Source organism: Anser anser (genome assembly GCF_964211835.1).
Source record: "Anser anser genome assembly, chromosome: 16".
Taxonomy (NCBI): domain Eukaryota; kingdom Metazoa; phylum Chordata; class Aves; order Anseriformes; family Anatidae; genus Anser; species Anser anser.
The window spans coordinates 1,244,875-1,262,965 of record NC_139737.1 but is presented as its reverse complement, the minus strand read 5'-3'; the positions used below and the strand labels follow the sequence as shown (position 1 = coordinate 1,262,965).

General features: G+C 68.2%; 3 protein-coding genes across 4 annotated transcripts; 1 reads left to right on the top strand and 2 right to left on the bottom strand.

Annotated features, from left to right (window-relative positions):
* Positions 1-192: 192 nt before the first annotated feature.
* On the top strand, positions 193-9,141 carry TBC1D20 (TBC1 domain family member 20). Of its 2 annotated transcripts, none has more exons than XM_083801370.1 (8): positions 193-376; positions 1,964-2,149; positions 3,088-3,171; positions 4,271-4,457; positions 5,285-5,386; positions 6,395-6,536; positions 6,790-6,974; positions 7,091-9,141. In XM_083801370.1, exons 1-8 carry the CDS (start codon positions 334-336, stop codon positions 7,344-7,346), a joined length of 1,185 nt encoding a protein of 394 aa, XP_083657496.1. In that variant the 5' UTR covers positions 193-333; the 3' UTR covers positions 7,347-9,141. The 2 variants fall into 2 exon arrangements, with proteins under 2 accessions (XP_083657496.1, XP_083657497.1); XM_083801371.1 differs by having other exon boundaries at positions 194-376; positions 3,091-3,171.
* Positions 9,142-10,013: 872 nt separating this feature from the next.
* NRSN2 (neurensin 2) lies at positions 10,014-12,822 on the bottom strand. Its single transcript, XM_083801376.1, has 3 exons — positions 11,738-12,822; positions 10,603-10,793; positions 10,014-10,457 (listed from the first exon to the last, which is right to left on the bottom strand). Exons 2-3 carry the CDS (start codon positions 10,786-10,788, stop codon positions 10,089-10,091), a joined length of 555 nt encoding a protein of 184 aa, XP_083657502.1. The 5' UTR covers positions 10,789-10,793; positions 11,738-12,822; the 3' UTR covers positions 10,014-10,088.
* A 135-nt stretch (positions 12,823-12,957) lies between these two features.
* On the bottom strand, positions 12,958-18,061 carry SOX12 (SRY-box transcription factor 12). Its single transcript, XM_083801369.1, has one exon. The coding sequence runs from the start codon at positions 17,034-17,036 to the stop codon at positions 16,107-16,109; it is 930 nt and encodes a 309-aa protein (XP_083657495.1). The 5' UTR covers positions 17,037-18,061; the 3' UTR covers positions 12,958-16,106.
* Between the last annotated feature and the right edge of the window lie 30 nt (positions 18,062-18,091).

Here is an 18,091-nt window from a genome sequence, read left to right as displayed (position 1 = left end):
ATTGGCGGCTCCCTGTCTCGGGGGCGCACCGGGCGGGTTCTGTCACACACACACACACCGGGGGGGGGGGGCGGGGGGCGCGGTCCTGTCACGGCTGAGGGGAGGTGGGGGGGGGAGAGGGGCGGGGGCTTGCGCGGTACTGCGCGTGCGCGCCCCGCTCCGCCCACGTGACCGCGGCGCCACGCGGCCGCGCCTGCGCGCTGCTGCCCCGTGACGTCCGGCCGCGCGCCGCCGGCGGAGGGGCGGGGGCGGGGGGCGGACGGGAGCACCGGGAGCGGCCCCGGCCCTGTCCCGGTCCCGGTGCTGGGCCCGGCCCGGTATGCGCCCGGGGACATGGCCCGGCGGAGCCCGCCCCGCAACGGCGTCGGCGGCCACGGTACGGGCCGGGCCTGGCGGCTCCGGTAACGCCCGGTAGAGCGCCGGTAACGCCGGCATCGGGCCACTCGGGGGCACGGGGGGGGGCCGGCCCCGGTGTGTGAGGGGGGCGTACGGAGCCTCCCGGGAGGGGCGGGACCGGGATGAGGGGGTATAGGGGGGTCCGCCGCGGGCAGCGCCCGGTACCGGGGGCAGGACCGGGCCCGGCCCTTGCCGCCGCCGCCCCCAGCCCGGGGCCCAACCCCGCTGAGCCCCCCGAGCTCCGGGACACGGGGCCTGAGGCACCCCCTGAGGCCGGGAGGTGCGTACCGGCGGCCGGTAACGGGCTGTGAGGGCAGGCGGCCAGAACCGGGGCGCCGTTCCGCCGGGGGACCCCTGCGGGGCTGCCCCCAGCCCGGTAACGTGCCCCCCCCCCCCGGGCCCGATTTCTGCTCCCGGGGCTTCTGCGGAGCGGCTGGGAGGGAATCCCGGGGGGCTGGGGGTGTCCCTGAGGCTGTAATGTCACCGGGCTGGAGCACGCTGTTCTGAGTTGTTTTCACCCAAAAAGCGCCTAAAAAGCGGCGTTTTGGGGCAGGGCGGCAGCCTTGGATCCTGCCCCCGGTACCGCCCAGCACGCAGCCCCTGGAGGTGCCCTGAACGCCCGGCGGCAGCGGGCACGGACTCGATTCCCCCCCCCCCGGGGGGCTCATCTCGATCCCCCCACCCCGCACCCCCAGACGAGTTCCTTCTCCTCGTCCCTTTGGGTCCCGGGAGCAGGTCCGTCGGAAAAGGCCCCGGTAACGGCGGCGGCGTTCCTCCTCACGGGGCTTGGGGGAAGCTCCTGAGCTCGGGACACCGGGAGGCTCCCGGCTGCACGAGGCTGCGGCGACAGGTACCGGGGGCGGCGTGAAGCGGCTCCTTCCTCGGCCCCCCAGGACACGCTGCCGTGTGCCGTACGGGCACCTAACCCCCGGGGAACCCGCGGGGAACCCGCCCGGGCTGCGCTCTGTGCGTGCTCACCGCCCCGCTGCCCACCCCGGTGCTCTCATACCGCACGGGACAGCGGTGCTGCTTCGTGTGATCCCGGTGGTCCTGCACCTCCGCCAACAGCCGGCAGCTCGGTGCGTGCTGGGAGGGAAGCCGGCGGGCTGGCGGTGCCCGGAGCTGCTGTGAACTTCCCTCTGCGTGACCGCCGCCGTTGGTGCCGATTCTCAGACGTGTCCCCGTCCGGCAGCACCCGGCTGGGACTCGGCAGGGACGCCGGGATCCGCTCTTAGGCAACACCCGGCGGCTGAGTCGGCCTCGTGTGGGGCGCAGGGAGCTGCACCGGGGGCTCCTGCTGCCCTCACGGCCCGGAGATCTGCCGGGGGCGAGGGCGAGCGGCCGTGCCGGCAGCGTGCTGGCATCCCGGGGGAGGCGCCGGGCGGCCGGGAAGCAGCGCAGCGCCCGGTGTGCTGAGCCTGCGCTGCTGGCGGCAGGGCTGGCCTGCTGTGTCCCTGTGCCACCTCTCCCCTGTCCTCTCGCTGCCGCGAGCGGGCGTTCCCCCTCTGGCCCCAGCCGCTCCCCGTTTCACGTGTCCGTGACCGCCTCCCCGTGCTCTTCCCCGCAGACTTCGACGCGAAGAAGAAAAGGAAAGTGGCGGAGATCTACCAGGCTCTGAACAGCGACCCCATCGACGTGGCCGCGCTCAGGCGGATGGCGATCAGTGAGGGGGGGCTCCTGACGGACGAGATTCGCTGCAAGGTGTGGCCGAAGCTGCTGAGCGTCAACACAGACGACCTGCCCCCCCTCCCAGGTACGGAGCAGCCCGGCAGGGCTTGGAGGCTCTGCCTCACCTTCCCCCTGTGCACATTTCCCTCCCCGAGCCCATGGGAGAAGGGGATTTGTGCTGCGGAACGAGCACCGCAGCCTCACACGCTCCGTGTCCTACCTGAGCGGCAGAGCAGGAAGCGCGCAGCTTCCTAAAACAACGTTCCCATTGTGCTGCAGGGGCGTTGTTATCTGTAGGGACGGTGCTAGAAACAAATTTGCTCTCGATGTGGTTCTTGTGGCCTCGTGCAGCTGGCTGGCGTGCGCTCGTTAATCAGTAGCAAAGTATCAGACTTAATTTCTGTCCTTCCAGCGCTGAGGCAGCCGTGCCGTGGCCTGGCGGGCTGGAATACCCTGAGGCGTCCCTGCCGGGCGTAGCTGAAAGAGTTTGCACGAAGCTCGCGTGGCGTTTGCTCAGAAGGGAAGCAGGGAAACCGTCCTTCCCGATGGGACGGCTGCGTGGCCTCCCCGGCTCCTCGTGCAGGAGCTCGAGGTGGAGCCCCGCAGCTCCCACGGTCGCTGTCCCCGGGGACAGATCTCGCTGGTAGCGCTGAGCCTGGGGCCGTGCAGGAGCGTGCGGCCCCCGTCAGCAGCTGGGTGATGCTCACTGATCAGAGCTGCTGCAGGATTGCATTTCATTTCATTATTTTATTTTATGTGCCAGCAGAGGTAACTTAGTACGCCAGCAAATTCTTTTCCCTTCTGTTTTAGCCATCGCAGCTACCAAGGGCTGTTTTTTTTTCCCCCTGGATTTCTTCTTTCAGTGAACCGTTCGTCATGGTCTCCGCAGCGCGGCGCGCCTCGCTGCTGAGCCGCTGTGAGCCTCGCAGCAAGGCTGGAGCTAAGATGCTTCCAGGGGCTCTCCCAGCGCCCATCCTGGCACCTCTGCACCGCTCTGGGTTAACCACCTTCCTCTCTTTCCAGCAGGAAAGGAGCTGCGAGAGGACAACAAAGATTACCAGCAGGTGTTACTGGACGTGCGGCGCTCCCTGCGCCGCTTCCCCCCAGGTGAGAGGGGCCCGGGGGGGCCAGAGAGGCTGACTGCAGACAGCCGTGGTGGCCGGTGATCAGAGCAAATTCTGGTTTAGAGCTCCTAGGAAGCCTTGGTGGTTGGTGATCAGAGCAAATTCTGGTTTAAAGCGGTCTCAAAGCCAGGTTTCCCTCCGTGCCTCGTGCAAAGATCACAGCGAGCCCCTAGCCTTCGGAAGCAGAATGCCTCTGCAGTTGTTTAGTTCTGCTGGGTGCCCTGCTGCGCTATTTATAAAACCTGTAATCCAGCAGCTATCTAGCTGCAGAGCAGTCGTTATTTCTGGCCAGAATCTGCTTCCCCCTTCTGCTGCCTTTATTTTGCATAAACAGTTGATTCACTGCGATTCTCCGAGCGCAGATACTGCCTGCGAGCCCGACTCCTGAAGGGTCTGCTGGTATTTTTTTATTTTTTTATTTTTGCCCTTGAATGGCAACCTCCTGCCTATTTTTAGAAGCATCAGTGAAGTGGGGGAAAAGGAGAACTTTGTCGTTGCGGGATCTCCGCTGGGACTTTCTGCTTGGCCTTTGGGCATTTTATCTGTTGACAGGGGCTGCCAGAAACCGGCTGCAGCTGTGCATGGCAGGAACAGTGTTTTTCCCGTGACATCCTGTCCCTAAACACATGTTGTTAGCAGAAGACCAATATAAAACCGTGATGATTGAGGCCTCGCAATCTGAGGCAGCTGGCACGGTTTCTGTGAAAATGGGTCCTGCCTAATTTTTTCTAGAGCCCCTGGGAAATTAAAAATGATTAAAATGTCCTCAGCAGCGCTGGCTGTGCCGTGCGATTCGCTCCTCGCAGCGCTGCACAAACATCTGTGAACCCTCCCGTCTTCCGGGGTGACATCTCCGCAGGTAGGGGCCCTGCAGCTCCCGGGATTACCCAGGCTGACGACTGGCCGGCGGAGTTTTGGGAGCGGGATTAGGAATCTGGATTTCTTTGTGCTTGTTTCGCCCCCCCTCCCTCCCCATTGTACCACAACCTTCGTGACAGGCAGGCGGATAAACGTGCCGCGGGCCCTCTCCTCGTGCCCCGCAGCCGGTGCCGCGGCCCGTCACCCTGTTGCTGTCCCCGCAGGGATGCCGGATGAGCAGAGGGAAGGGCTGCAGGAGGAGCTCATCGACATCATCCTCCACGTCCTCAAGCGCAACCCCCAGCTGCACTACTACCAGGGCTACCACGACATCGTGGTCACCTTCCTCCTGGTGGTCGGCGACAGGCTGGCCACGGCTCTGGTGGAGAAGCTCTCGACGCACCACCTCAGGTACCGGGGGCGGAGAGAGGAGCTGCTGCGAGCCCCGGGGGGGCTCACGGGGGGCCATGGGGGCAGGCGGGGCTGTCCCGGAGCGTGGCACAGGAGCCTGCGAGGCACAGCCCCGGGCTGGGGCCAGCACCCGTCGTGTCCGTCCCCAGAGGGGTGCTGCGTGGAGCAGCGTGGCCGCGCGAGAGCACGTGGACTTGCAGGGAGCTGTGCTCTGGGGAAGGGGTAATTGAGGGCTGTCAGTTAATTTATATCATCTCCTGAAGATGAAGCAGCCAGCGCGCATGAATTATTCATAGTTCCCTGGCGCTCTCTCCTGTCAGGGCCTCTCTGGCTCCCAGGGCTCGGGGCAGCGCTTCCCACTCAGAGCCCTGGGCAGTTCTGCGCTGGACGTGTGGTCTGTCCAGCCGGCGTCCCGAGCCCCGGGGTTGGTGCTTCTCCTGTCTGTGCGCTGAAACGGGAAGGAGCTCTCAGCCAGGGAGTGCTCTGGAGGGATCCTCCCCCTTCTCCCAGACAGCCGGTTGGGTTTTGGGTGCTGGAAAGGCTCTAGGGCTCACACATACCGCAGAGAAAGAAGTGTCAGCTGGCACCAAGGCGAAAATCTGGGTGCAGATCTTCTGTGCACGCCAGGCCTTTGGATCCCAGATCTTTGTGCCCATATCAGTAGGAAGGGGGCAGTCCCAAATACAGAGAATTTCCCGGGACTGGAGGCCACCCCTCCAGCAGAGCTGTTTATTGCAAGTACGTTTATTTACTTTCTGGCTTCCTCCCCGGAGGAGAGCTCGCTGACCTCATCGCTTGACGAGAGTTCTTTTTAAATCTTTCCCCAGGGATTTTATGGACCCAACGATGGATAACACCAAGCACATTTTGAATTACCTGATGCCCATCATAGACCAGGTGAACCCCGAGGTGCACGACTTCATGCAGAGGTACGCAGAGCTTCCCGCGGAGCCTCCCAGCTCTGCCCTGCCACCCTCCCGGTACTGCTCCCGGGGCCAGTAAACCCCAGCAAACCCCAGCACTGCACCAGCAAACCCCAGCACTGCACCAGCAAACCCCAGCACTGCACCAGCAAACCCCAGCACTGCACCAGCAAACCCCAGCACTGCACCAGCAAACCCCAGCACTGCACCAGCAAACCCCAGCACCGCCGTGGCTTCAGAGGGAGTTAACAGCTGGCCCGCAGCTGGTGGAACAGGCCAAAGCCACGTGGCGCTCTGCTTCCAAGCAGACCCAAACGTATCCTGCCTGTACCGAGGGCTTTTAAATGGCAGCACCTTCACCCCAGCGCTCCCTGCTGAGAAAGCTGGGGGCCGCAGATTGTGCCATACAAAGCTGCCACAGCTGCTTCGTCTGCCCGGGTTTGTGACTGCTGTTGCCTTTTTGTAGTTCGTTGTGGTTCTGGGGACAGTTCCCAGGTTGTGCAGCAGGGACACAGGAGCGTAGTCTGGGCAGAGTAAAGCAGAAGCAGGGAGGTAAGTTGGAAGGTTCAGTCCAGAGTCCTTTTCTGGGCAGGTCTCTGTTACGTTTCATGGCCAGAACAGCCAAGCCTGATTGCAAATTCCCAGGAACTGGTTAAATTTTAGGTTGGAAAAGAATCTGAAAAGTTGACCGTGCTTCCAGATGTTGGGTGTCACCAGGCCAGGGTGCCAGATAACGATGTCAGGGACGCACATCAGGGTGCTCCCGAAAGCAGACAGCTTGGTCCTTCACCATGGGTGCACCCCGCCCTGGTGGGGCTGCCCTAGGCTGGACGTGAGACGAGCAGTGGAAGCACTTTGCCTTGGGCTGGCAGAGGCCGGCGGATCTGCGCTGAGCTCCAGATGCTGCGCTGACAGCCAGGGCTGTCTCCTGGGAGCGGAGGCACCGGGCAGGGACCTCCCGGAACAGTTTCAGCGCTGCCTTGGGGCTGCCCTAACAGCGTTCTCTCCCCGCAGTGCCGAAGTGGGAACCATCTTTGCGCTCAGCTGGCTGATCACCTGGTTCGGGCACGTTTTGTCCGACTTCAGGCACGTCGTGCGATTATACGACTTCTTCCTGGCTTGCCACCCCCTGATGCCCATTTATTTTGCTGCTGTGGTAGGTGCTGGCTGGAGGGACGGGGGTGGGTTAACCGCACCACCGCGGGGTGCTGGGGGGCTGCCGAGGGTAAAACCACTGCCCTCCTGTGCCGTGTCCCGGCGGGGCAGTGCGTCCCCCTCGAGGAAGGGCAGGTCTTCCAGACAGGAGTGAAATTCTTTTTCTCTTCTGGCTCTGAAGCGTATGCCGGCGGGTGACAAGGAGTCATCCCTGCCTCCCTGGCTGCGCTCAGGGCTCTCGGTCCTCTCTGCAGATCGTGCTGTACCGGGAGCAAGAAGTTCTGGACTGCGAGTGCGACATGGCCTCTGTCCACCACCTCCTGTCCCAGATCCCGCAGGACCTTCCTTACGAGACCCTGATCAGCAGAGCTGGGGACCTCTTTGTCCAGTTCCCTCCATCCGAGCTCGCCAGGGAGGCGGCGCAGCAGCAGGCTGAACGGTGAGCGCAGGGGGCACGGGAGCCTCTGTGTCCCGCGCGCTCCCCCGGCTCTCCTTGGTGGAGGGAGCGCTCCTCATCCTCCTGGGGCGCTCCTCGACCCTCTCCTTCTCTTGCAGAACCGCGGCTTCCACTTTTAAGGACTTTGAGTTGGCGTCAGTGCAGCAGAGGCCGGACACTGTGTTGAGACAGCGCTTCAGGGAGCGGCTCCGAGGGGAGGAGCGGACAAAATCCATCTTGACAAAGCCCAGGACCAACCGCTTTGTCAAGCTGGCGGTGATGGGGCTGACGGTCGCGCTGGGAGCAGCCGCCCTGGCCGTGGTGAAGAGCGCGCTGGAGTGGGCGCCCAAGTTTGAACTGCAGATTTTCCCCTGAAGCCGGGGGACGTGTCCTTTCCCCGTCTCCGCGTCCCGCGCCGATACGGGGCGGCGTTTGCTGAAAGGACGTGTCTGGAAGCGACCTGTCTCAAGTTTTCTATTCTCGGCCTTCGCAAGAGACTGGTGGGAAGCAGCCCGGGAGGATCGCTCCCCGCGCCGACGCTCGCCTCGTCCGGCTCCTCCGGCTCTGCGCAGGTGACCACGAGTGGGGAGCCGCGCCTGGGCTTTGCCGAAGCGATCCCACGGCCTCCGTCGGGGTTGCTCGGTGGGAGTGAGGGCAGATGCTCGCCTGGAGGAGGGCGTCACAGCAGGGTTATGGTGTGTGTGTGTGTGTGTGTGCGCAGGGGCAAGGGGCTCTTACACTCCTGAGGAGCCCTCTGGCTCCACCTCCCCTCCCGCTGCCGGTGCTCCTGCCTTCTCTCACATCCGCCAGTGCTCCGACCTTTCCCTTTCCTTTAGGCACCTCTGAGTAGAGGCAATCCTTTCCCAGCACCCTGCCGTGAGGCCGTCTCCCATGCCTAACACTCCGTGACTCCGTTTGCTTCCTCATCCTTGCGGTCTGGTCAGTTTGCGGGGCGGAATGGCAGGGGGCAGGGGACGGGGGCACGTCCGCAGGACCTCTGGAGGGAGCGGGGTCCTGCAGGAGGTGAGACGAGCGTCCCTCATCCGTTAGCACTCACTGCAGGCTCTCACAGCTCTGGGAGCGGGTTCTGAAGTGGAGAAAAGGCGGAAAAAGCCTTTCAAACAGTTTGCACAGGACAGAAGTCGTCGGTGTAGGAGCCTGTCACAATTCTCCCCCATGAACTGATCAGACCAGCATCACCCACCGGGATAACGTGAGGGATTTCCCGGGAAGAGCACCCCGACCCCTGCATCCCCCGGCCCCTGCCTGTCCCCCAGCAGCCTGGCTGCTCCCCGCCCGCCGGGGAAGCTCAGCAGCACTCCTAAAGAGCTCCCTGCCCCCCCGACACAAAGCCAACAGACACTATCTGCCTCTACCTCTCCCCCGAGCTGCTAAACCCTCCCGCAAGTGCCCTTACCTGCCCCGTGCCACTTCCCCCCCAGCTGCCTGCCCCCGCTGCCTCGTGCCCAAAGCCGTCTGTGCCGTGCCCAGGGGCTGCACGCCTGAAAAAGGCAGTCGGTGTTGGTTTAAAGAGCTGCAGGTTTCTGGTTACGGAAGAAAACTCACGCCCTGCGAGGCTCAGCACCCTCCCGTCCCCGGCCGCCTGTGTGGGAATTCATCACCACGCCGTGCGTCGGGTGGCTCTGGGGGCTCACCTGGTGCAGGTTGGGGAAGCGGGACCCGTTCCCTCACCCGTGGTGGTGTCCGGTGGCCGTGCCCGTGGCTGGCTCGTGCTGGGGCTGTCCCTGCTGCTCCTGAGGGCTGGGGGCAGCCCGGGGGGGCTCTCCGGTCCCGCGGCCGAGGGCAGCAGGGTGCGATCCTGCACGCACCGGGGCCAGCCAGGCACGCAGCGGTGAGGGGGGGCAGGCTGTGACTTAGCACTTTAGAAATTCGTGGTACAGGAGAGTTTGTGGTGGCCGTGCCATGAGCCGGGGGTGCTGCCGGGGGTCCTGTCCCCCACCCGGGGCAGTTCAGGACCCCCTGCCCCCCAGCTGAGGGGCAGCTCCCGCAGCCCCGCGCGCTGCCCACCCTGCACTTTAGTTCTTGCGTTGTCCGGGGGCGGGAGGTGGTCTCTTGGGGTGCTTCAGTTACTCTGTACAGACTTATACATACCTGTGTAAATGCAGATTTGTACAAACCCTCTAACTGTAAAATAAACACTTGCTAAACACGTTTCCCTCTCCTTGGGCAGGGGCAGCGCCGACCCCGCAGCGCGTGGGAAGAGGAGCAGGAGCAGCAGAGCCAAAGGCGGCTTCTGTGCTGCTGCCAGGGCTGGGGGGACGCCAGGTCCCGCTCGTGCCGTGGGCTCTCCGTCCCCGCCGTCCCCACGCCAGCGGTGCCACGGGGCTGGCAACAGCCTGGCCCAGCAGCCCCCGTGCAGCCGGGGCAGGAGGAGATCCCGGTGCTGCCCGGGCACGGTGCCGCTCGGCATCGCCGCGGGGCCGGGGCCGTGTTTACCAGCGAGGCCGGGGTTATTTTTATCTTGCCCCGACTTCCTCTCGAGAAGCGATTTTCTTAATAGTGCTCGCAGTGCGGGTGGAGGAAGGGCCGGCAGAGGCCCCGCGGCGCTGGCTGCCCCGCTGCCCCTTCCCCCAGGGCTGGGGGGATGCGTTGGGGGCCCCGGGGTGGGGACCCCTCCGTGGGCTCGGTCCTCGGTGCTTGCAGAGGGGCTGCTCCCGGCCCGACTGTGACCCGGTGGAGGAGGAGGTGGACCCGCTTGTCTTTGGGAGAAAGAAAAACGCCCCTCGGGCGCTGAGCAGCGAGGGGCTGGGGGGTTCAGGTGGGTCCAACCCGTCGGCACGCGGGTCCCTCGCGGGCAGGGGATGGCGCTGGGCGCAGCGAGCCCCCGGGGCCTGGCTGGGATCCAGGCTGGTGCTGATCCAAGGTGGGATCTGATGGGGATTGGGCCCAGCCGGGATCCAGTCTGCGCTGGGGGGCTGCTTCCATCCCATCCCCGTCCCATCCCACCCCAAGCAGCCTCCCCGGTCCCTCCCCTGCTCTGGGGTTTGACACACAGCCACAGCCACGGCACCTGAGCGAGGGGCTTTCTCAGCATCTTTACTGGGCGCTTCAGCAGCTGGGACACGGGGGGGGGGCGTCCCCTGCTGCCCCCCAGCCTCACGCCTCCCGCCGGGGCTGGACGCCGTGGAGGCGCGAGGCACCGAACGGCACCGCCGGGGCCACGGGGCTGTCGCGCAGGATGGGCGAGAGCTGCTGCTCCTCTTCCTGGGGGCGTCGCGGGGCCCCCCCGGCACGGCCCAGCAGGCAGGAGAGGAGCCCCACGGCGCTCAGCACCCCGGCGGCCGCGCACAGCGCCAGGCCCAGCAGCCGGCACGCGCCCAGCGCCCGGTTGTAGCGCGCTGCCTGCAGGTCCAGCACCACGAAGTCCTCCTCCCCGATGCCCTCCAGCTTGGGGGGCACCAGCGAGCCGGTGGCCAGGGCGGCCGCCCCCGCCAGCAGGAACAGGGTCCCCGTGGAGAGGCTCACCTGGGGACGGGGGCACAGGGCTCGGGGTCGGCGCGGGATGGGGACGGGGCACCCGAAAGGGGCGCGGGGCGCCGGGGAGGGATGCGCCCCACGCAGGACAGGGGTGGGAAGAAGGATGTGGGGGTGTGTGGGGGGGGTCTCTTACCTTCCAGATAATGGAGGGCCAGGTGCCGGGGGGCCGGGCAGACGAGGACTCGGCCCCATCCCCATCCGGGCTGGCCCTGGTGCAGTCCTCGTAGAAGAGGTGGAGGTAGGAGCGCACCCCGTACCACCGCCCCTGCGCCACGCTGGGTCCGCGGCCGCAGCTGCAGGCAGCCCCACGGGCGGGCATCGGGCCTGGGGGGGGCAAAGGGGGGGCAAATGGGGAGCAAGAGGGGGGCAACCCGCAGCCAGAGCCCTCCCCGCAGCCACAGCACCCGCGGGGCTGAGCCAGGTCCTGCCCCCAGCTGGGGCACCGGGCAGGGGACGGGGTGCTGGTGACGGATGCGTGCTCCTGGCTCCTTTTGGGGAGCACCAAGAGGGGACCCCAAAAGCCCCCTGTCCACGCTCAGAACTGCAAGACCACGTCCTCGGGGGTACCGGGAGCATCCTCACGCTTATCCCCACGGGGCTTTCCCAAGGGACGGAGTTTGGGGGGAGGTGGGGGGGGGGGGTGACTGATGACTGTCCCCTGCCCCATCCTGGGGTGGCTCCAGGCCTGGCACAGCCCCGTGCCGGCAGGATCAGGCCCTGCATCAGGCCACCGGCAGCCACCCAATGGCTGGTGATGGGGAAGGAAGGGCGGTGGCGGGGGGGGACAGAGGTGGGGACACACGGCCACCGCTGTGCCCCCAGAAGGCACAGCAGCCCCTTTGGGGGGGGGTGACCGGAGCGCTGCCACCTCGCAGGGACGCGGCCGCCACGCTCGGGCCACCACGTCCCTCCCGCCACCCCAGCGGGGCATTGCCATGGGAACTGCCTGCTCAGCCCTTCGTCACCGCGTCCCCGCAGCGTGTGCGGGGAGGGGTGGGGGGGGGGGGACACGCTGGGACCCTTTCGGTGCCGGCTGCGAGCTGAACAAAGCCCCGAGCTGGAGAGGGCCAAGGGGGGGGGTGCCCGGCTGCCCCCATCGCTGGGGACGTTCCGGTGCCACCGTCCCCATGCAGCGGTGGGGTCCTTCGTGCACGCAGGGGGTGCTGCCTGGGTTGGAGGGGGGGTACCCTCATCCTGCACCCCCCCCATGCACCCCCCAAAACAGCCTCACCCCTGCCCACACCCCCCCCCCCATGCTCCCCTCTTACCTCCGGGGGGGCTTCAGCACATCCTTCCCCGTCCCGGTGCCGTCGCCAGCAGCGCTCGCCCTGCTGTCCCCGTGGCCGGCAGGGACCCCGCAGCTGGACCCAGGGCTTCGAGGCAGCGCTGGGCACCGCGCTGCTCCCGGGGGGGTTTTGGGGTGTCGGGGAGGGGGGAGCAGGGAGCACGGGTCCCTGCTGCGTGGCCGGGAGCTGCCGCCACCGCCAGCGAGCCGCCGCCGCCGCGTGAGTCAGAGCAGGGCCGGCGGCGGGGGGCACGTGGCTGCGCGGCAGCACCGGCCGCTCGGCGAGGCCGGGACGGGCCCACGGGCACCCGGCTCCCCCCCTGCGCTGGCCCCGGACCCTACGCAGGAACCTGGACCCCCCCCCACGCAGGAACCCGGACCCGTGGGCTGGTGGAGGGGGGGGGGGGGAAGGAGGGGAAGGGGCTGCCGTGCCAGAGCCCCGGTGCCACCGGGATCACGGCTGGAGGCCTCCGGTGCTGGTGCAGTCCCACAGCGGGTGCTGCCCCATGGGTCAGGGGGGGCACAGCAGCACGGCCCCCCCGGCACCAGCCCGGTGCCATCAGCCCTGGGTGGGGATGGGCAGGGAGGGGAGGGGAGGGGAGGGCAGGCGGTACCCGGGGATGCTCCGGGCTCTCCCTTGTTGCCATGGCAACAGATGGGGGGGTGACGCAAGCACCGTGTGTCCCCCCCCCGTGGACCCCTTTTGGGGCCGGATCAGGGCCCGCCCGGACGGGGGTGGTGTGGGTAGCTGGGGGCATGGAGCGCACACAGAGCAGGCGTGAACACACGTGTGCACACACACACGCATAAACACACGTGCACACACACACACGTGTGCACACACACACGCATAAACACACGTGCACACACACACGTGTGCACACACACACGTGTGCACACGCACACACACACACACACACGCACACCCCACACACGCTCCCCCTCTGCCTGCGCCCGGGCAGGGTGAAGCTCCCGAGCCTGTGGGCTCCGGTGGGTCAGGGTGGGAGCAGACGGGCGCTGGGGGTCATTTTGGGGGGGGTACCCTGGTTGGGCACGGGGCCATGGGGCCGCGTGGGGATCCCACAGGGTGCTGGGGGAGCCGCTGTGCCCGGGCTGGGGCCGGGACCCGGGTGCTGGCCCCCGGTAACCCCCGGTGCGGGCAAGGGAGGCGCGAGGCGGCGCAGCAGGAGCCGGAGGCGCGCGGAGCAGACCACCACACTTTATTCCATAGTCACAACACCAGGATAACCATTAGCCGAGCTTCCACATCACCGGCCCCGGCCGCGGCTCGGGCCGTGCCCTGCTCCGCCAGGCCGGCGCCCCAGGACGCCAGGTACAGGACCCCTCATGAACACAGCACCAACGGAAACCCCGAGCGCTCGCCGCGGCTCCGGCCCGCTCGGCCGCCGCCCGGGCGGCTTCTTCCTGAGAGAGGTTTGGTTTTTTTTTTTTTTTTTAACATTTTTATTATTAATTTATTATTATTATTATTCTTTTGTCGCTAGTGATGAGGGATGGCGCAGGCACACTCGCTCGCACACGCGCGCCAGCCAGCACCGGGCAGCGGGGGGCTCGGCGGGACGGACGCGGGGGCTCTAAGCACTACAACCACACGGCACAGAAAAAAAAAAAAATCCACCACGGCCACGACGCGCTCGCCCCGCCGGACGCACCCCGCGAGGCAGGGGAAGGGGGGGAGACGGGGACGAAGCAAATGGTGTTGTGCTTGAGGCCGGGCTCGCGGTGCTGAGCCAGAGCCTGCTCCTGAGGAAACGCCCGGCAGCGCCCCGGGGACGCGGCCCCCCCCCGGCCGAGCTGACGCAGGATGCCAGCCCCTCACCGTGCCCTCGGGCCCTGACGGTACTGGGGGGGGGCTTCAGCTCCACCACGGGAGGGGCACTGGGGGGGCTCCGGGCAGGGCACGAGCACCCTGAGAAGGCAGCGAGGTGCTGGGCGAGAGCTGTGCGCCGGGAAGCCCTTGAGCGGAGCCGCGGGCGCCCGCGACCCCCAAACCCGGCTCGTGACGGGGAGCCCCGGGGCGGGCAGGAGCGGGCCGGTGGCACCGCTGCCCCCCCGGTATTTGGCTTTGGTGGGGTTGGTGGGAACGGCCTGGAGGGGGTGCCCGGGGCTGGAGGGGGGGACGGGGGACGGGACAGGGACGCGCTCTACACGGGGAACACGCGGCTGGTGCGCGGTGCCCGCCTGCCTCGGCAGGCTCACACCCACACCGGGGCTTACTTAAAACACCGTGGGTAACGCGACGCCAGACACACACACACGCACGGCTACCTCTACACACCTACACATCGAGAATGCTGACGGCCGGCGGGCTCACGGGAGGCAGCTGGAGCAGAGCCCCCCCCCTGGCCACCGGGCACCGGAGCTGGAGGGCACCGGGCGCCCTTGAGCAGGGACAGGGACGCGGCGCTCCCTGCGGCTCCCTGCGGCTGGGAAGCGCCGCGGGGCCGTGCCCGTGCCCACCGGCACCGGGGACAAGTGGGGGTCCCCTCCGAGCAGCCCCCCGTCGCTCCCCATGGAGGGGGACGCCGGGGGGCTGAGCTGCAACGGGTGGGCACAAAGCACACAGCCGGAGGAAGGGGCAGCCCCCAAAACGGGGAGGGAGCCCCAAAAACGGGGAGGGAGCCCGGCTGCCCCTGGCACGCCGCTGCCTGGATAGGGCCAGGGGGGCTCCCAGGTACCCCAGAGCCCCACTTGGGAACTGGGGACCTGAGAGGTGGCTTCACGCCGCGGTCCCTGCCGTGCCAATGCGGGACAGGGCGCTGAGCCCAGTGCAACTCCTCTGGGCGCTGCCAGCCCCTGTCCCTGGGGCTTGAACGCCCGGGACCCCCGCCGCCACCCCGAGCAGCCCAGCCCTACCTGAGCGCAGCCCCCTGCCCGCGCAGCCCACCCTGCCGCCAGCCGGCACCGCGGCCACGTGCTCGCAGGCAGCGGCAGGAGGCGGATCGCTGCAGAAGGAGCCATTAGGAAAAGCAAAGAAAAACCCGGCTGGGGGAGCCTCTGCGGCAGGACCTGCCCTGCCGGGAAGCTCCGCGGCGGTGCTCTGCGGTGAAGCCCGTGCCGGCGGCGTGGCCGACACCGGGGCGCATCACGGAGCATCGCCGTGCTGGAGCGCTGCCCGCACGCACCCCGCAAACCCGCCAGCATCGCTGCCGGCGGCCCCGTTCGGGTGCTTGCTTAAGGCAGACCTCCTGCAGCAGCCCTGCCCAGAGCCCTGCCGGCACGCTGCCTGCTGGCACGGCACACGGCAACTGGGCACGGTGGGACCCGGCTCTGCTTGGCCACAGGGAGCGAGGCCGGCACGGGCGCGGGCTCCAAGGGTGCCCAACGGGTGCTAAATCCCAGCTGGGCTCCCCCGGGCACGGCTCCGCCCCGGCCTGGGCTCGCCGCTGGCACCGGGGCATGGGGTGGCTCCGGGCACGGGCTCCCCCGCGGCACAGGCGCCTCCGCACGAATGTCTGGAGAGAGGAATAACTCAGCCTCCCCGCTCCACGTGCGGATCACGTGCGTGCAACTTCGCTCTTCCCCAAACTGAGTGGCGGGGAGCGCGCGCGCACCGCAGCAAAATCGCAGAGAGAGCACCGGTCCCGCGGGACCCCCCCCAAACCCCAAAGCTGGGGACCCCCCCGGAACGGGGCACCCCAGGGAGGGCCCTGCCCTGCGTGGGCTCTGCCACCCCGGAAAGCCCTGGGCACGGCGTGGCCGGCGGGAGCCCTCCCCAAGGGCTGCTACAAGGAGGAGGAGAAAATTGAAGACATGCTTTAAATGCAGCCAAAAAGCAATAAAAAAAATAAAAATAAAAATTGGCTGTTCCCCGAGGTGCACGGCGGGGGTCGAGGAAAGGTGGGCAGGGAGGGCCGAGGCTGGCGTGGGTGCTCCTGCTGCCCGAGAGCGGGAGGGAGACGGGGCAGCGAGGCGGGGACGCCGGGAGCACCGGGAGCAGCCATGGCCGGCGCCGCGGCAGCCGCTGACAATGAAACCCCCGTCGGACCCTTGCCTTTCGCGGGCAGGTGGACGCGGCGGCGAGCCACACGGCCACACGGCGAGGGGTCGCGGGGCGAGGAGCACCGGGGCTGCAGCCCTGCACCGCGGCGGGCGGAGGAGGAGGAGGAGGAGAGGGAGGAAGAGGAGTGGGTGTGTGCCGGGGGGGATGGGGGGAGCAGGGAGCTCTGCCTTCCAGCAGCTTCAAGGCAAAATACCTGATTCCTGCATGTAAACAGCTGGTTTCGTTGGTTTTGTTTTTGTTTTTTTTTCCTGTTTTTTTTTTTTGATACGACCTGATTGTGGGGGAAAAAAAAAAAAAAAAAAGGAGAGTTACCTGCAGAGCGCGGGACTCAGTAGGTAAAGACCAAGTCCGAGATGCTGGACATGAGCCAGTCCCCCGCGATCATCTCCGTCACCTCGGGCGTGCAATAGTCCGGGAACTCGAAGTGCGAGGAGCCTCCCCGCGGGAAGAGGTCGAGGTCCTTGTCGAAGCCGCACCAGTCCAGGGCGCCGCAGGCCGTGCTGGCGGGGGCCCGGCCGGGCGCGACCCCCAGCAGCTCTTCCTCCAGCTCCTCGTCGGAGGAGCTGAAGGAGGAGGGCGGCGAGCCGGCCGACATGGGCGAGGGCGTCCCGCTCTCCGGGGACGTCCCCGGCTCAGGACCGGTGGCGGCGGCGGCAGCGGAGGCGGCGGCGGGGCTGGGGGGCGCGGGGGGCTCCGTGGGGCTGCGCTCCCCGGCGGGCACCGGGGGCCAGGCGGCCGTGCCGGGAGCCGTGGGGCAGTCCTCGGCGGGCACCTCGGCGGCCGGTTCCTGCGGGGCGCCCGGTTCGGGGCCGGCGGACGGTTTGGCGTGCTGCCTTCGCCCGGCGGGGACGCGGCCCAGCACCGAGGGCTTGATCTTGACCGGGAGGCGCGGGCGAGCTGCGGCGGCGGCGCCCACCTTGCCCTTTTTCCGCGGCCGGTACTTGTAGTCGGGGTAGTCGGCCATGTGCTTGAGGCGCAGGCGCTCGGCCTCGCGGACAAAGGGGATCTTCTCGGAGTCGTGCAGGAGCTGCCAGCGGCGGCCCAGGCGCTTGGAGATCTCGGCGTTGTGCATGTCGGGCCACTGGTCCATGATCTTGCGGCGCTCGTGCTGCGACCACACCATGAAGGCGTTCATGGGCCGCTTGATGTGCCCGCTGGGCGTCTTGCACCACCCCGGCTCCGCCGCTCCGCCGGGCACCGGGGGGCACGGCTCCCGCCGACCTTCCGCTCCCCGGCCCCGCGCGGCTCGCTGCACCATGCCGCCCACCGGCACCGCCACCGGGCTCCCCGGTGCTGCTCCGCCGCCGCCGCCGCCGCCGCTGCTTCCCCGCCCGCCGCCGCCGCCCCCCCGCCGGCCGCTACGCCCCCATTGTGCCGAACGGGCGGCGGCGGCGGCGGGGCGGGGCGCAGGGGGCCGCGGAGGGGCCCGGGGGCGCACGGCGGGGAGGGACCGGAGACGGTGGGAGCCCGGGGAGCCGCGGGGCCGGAATTGCCGCGCGCCGGGACGGGGAGGCGGCGGCTCGGGGATGCTCCGGGAGGCGCCGCACCGGCCGGGGATGCTTCGTACCGGCCCCGGGATGCTCCCGGTTGCTCGGCACCGCCGACCGGGGATGCTCCGCACCGGTCCCGGGATGCTCCGCACCGGCACCGGGTTGCTCCGGGATGCTGCGGACCGGACCGGGGATGCTCCGGGATGCTCCACACCGGCCCCGGGATGCTGCGGACCGGCACCGGGTTGCTCCGGGATGCTGCGGACCGGCCCCGGGATGCTCCGCACCGGCCCCGGGATGTTCCCGGAGGCTCCGCACCGGCCCCGCCGACCGGGGATGCTGCGCCGCTCGGTTCCGCGGATGCTCCGGTGATGCTGCGGTGGCGGCGGAGGGTCCGGGGGTGCGCGGGGGCGGTGCGGGCAGCCCCGGGAACCGCCCGCCCCGCGCCCCCCGGTGCCGCTCTTATAGCCGCCGCCGCCGCCGCCCCGCCCCGCCCCCGCGCCGCCCCCGGTAAACACGGCCGCGCCGGTGCTGTCAGTGGCGGGCGCCGCCCCCCCCGGGCCATTGGCCGCGGGGCGGGGGGGAAACGGCGGCAGCCGCCAATGGGCGCCCACCGGAGAGGGGTTGCTGGCGAGAACGGCCCGGGGGCACGGCCCGGTGCCCCCCCGGGCACCCCCCGGACACCTGCCGGTGCCTCGGGATGGGCAGGGCTGACGTCCCCGGATCTGCCCGGTGACCGCCGGTGCCTCCGCACGGGCGTCCCAGTGCCCCCGGTGCCCTCCGCAGTCCTCCGGTAGCCCCACCCGGGATTCCCGGTTCCCTC

Coding starts and splice junctions, on each gene's coding strand:
- NRSN2 (XM_083801376.1), bottom strand. CDS start 10,788: ATGCCCGCCCGTGGGGCTGCCTGCAGCTGCGGCCGCGGACCCAGCGTG. Junction 10,458..10,602: donor GGCCCTCCATTATCTGGAAG/GTAAGAGACCCC, acceptor CCCCGTCCCCAG/GTGAGCCTCTCCACGGGGAC.
- TBC1D20 (XM_083801370.1), top strand. CDS start 334: ATGGCCCGGCGGAGCCCGCCCCGCAACGGCGTCGGCGGCCACG. Junction 2,150..3,087: donor CGACCTGCCCCCCCTCCCAG/GTACGGAGCAGC, acceptor CTCTCTTTCCAG/CAGGAAAGGAGCTGCGAGAG. Junction 6,975..7,090: donor GCGCAGCAGCAGGCTGAACG/GTGAGCGCAGGG, acceptor CTTCTCTTGCAG/AACCGCGGCTTCCACTTTTA.
- SOX12 (XM_083801369.1), bottom strand. CDS start 17,036: ATGGTGCAGCGAGCCGCGCGGGGCCGGGGAGCGGAAGGTCGGCGGGAG.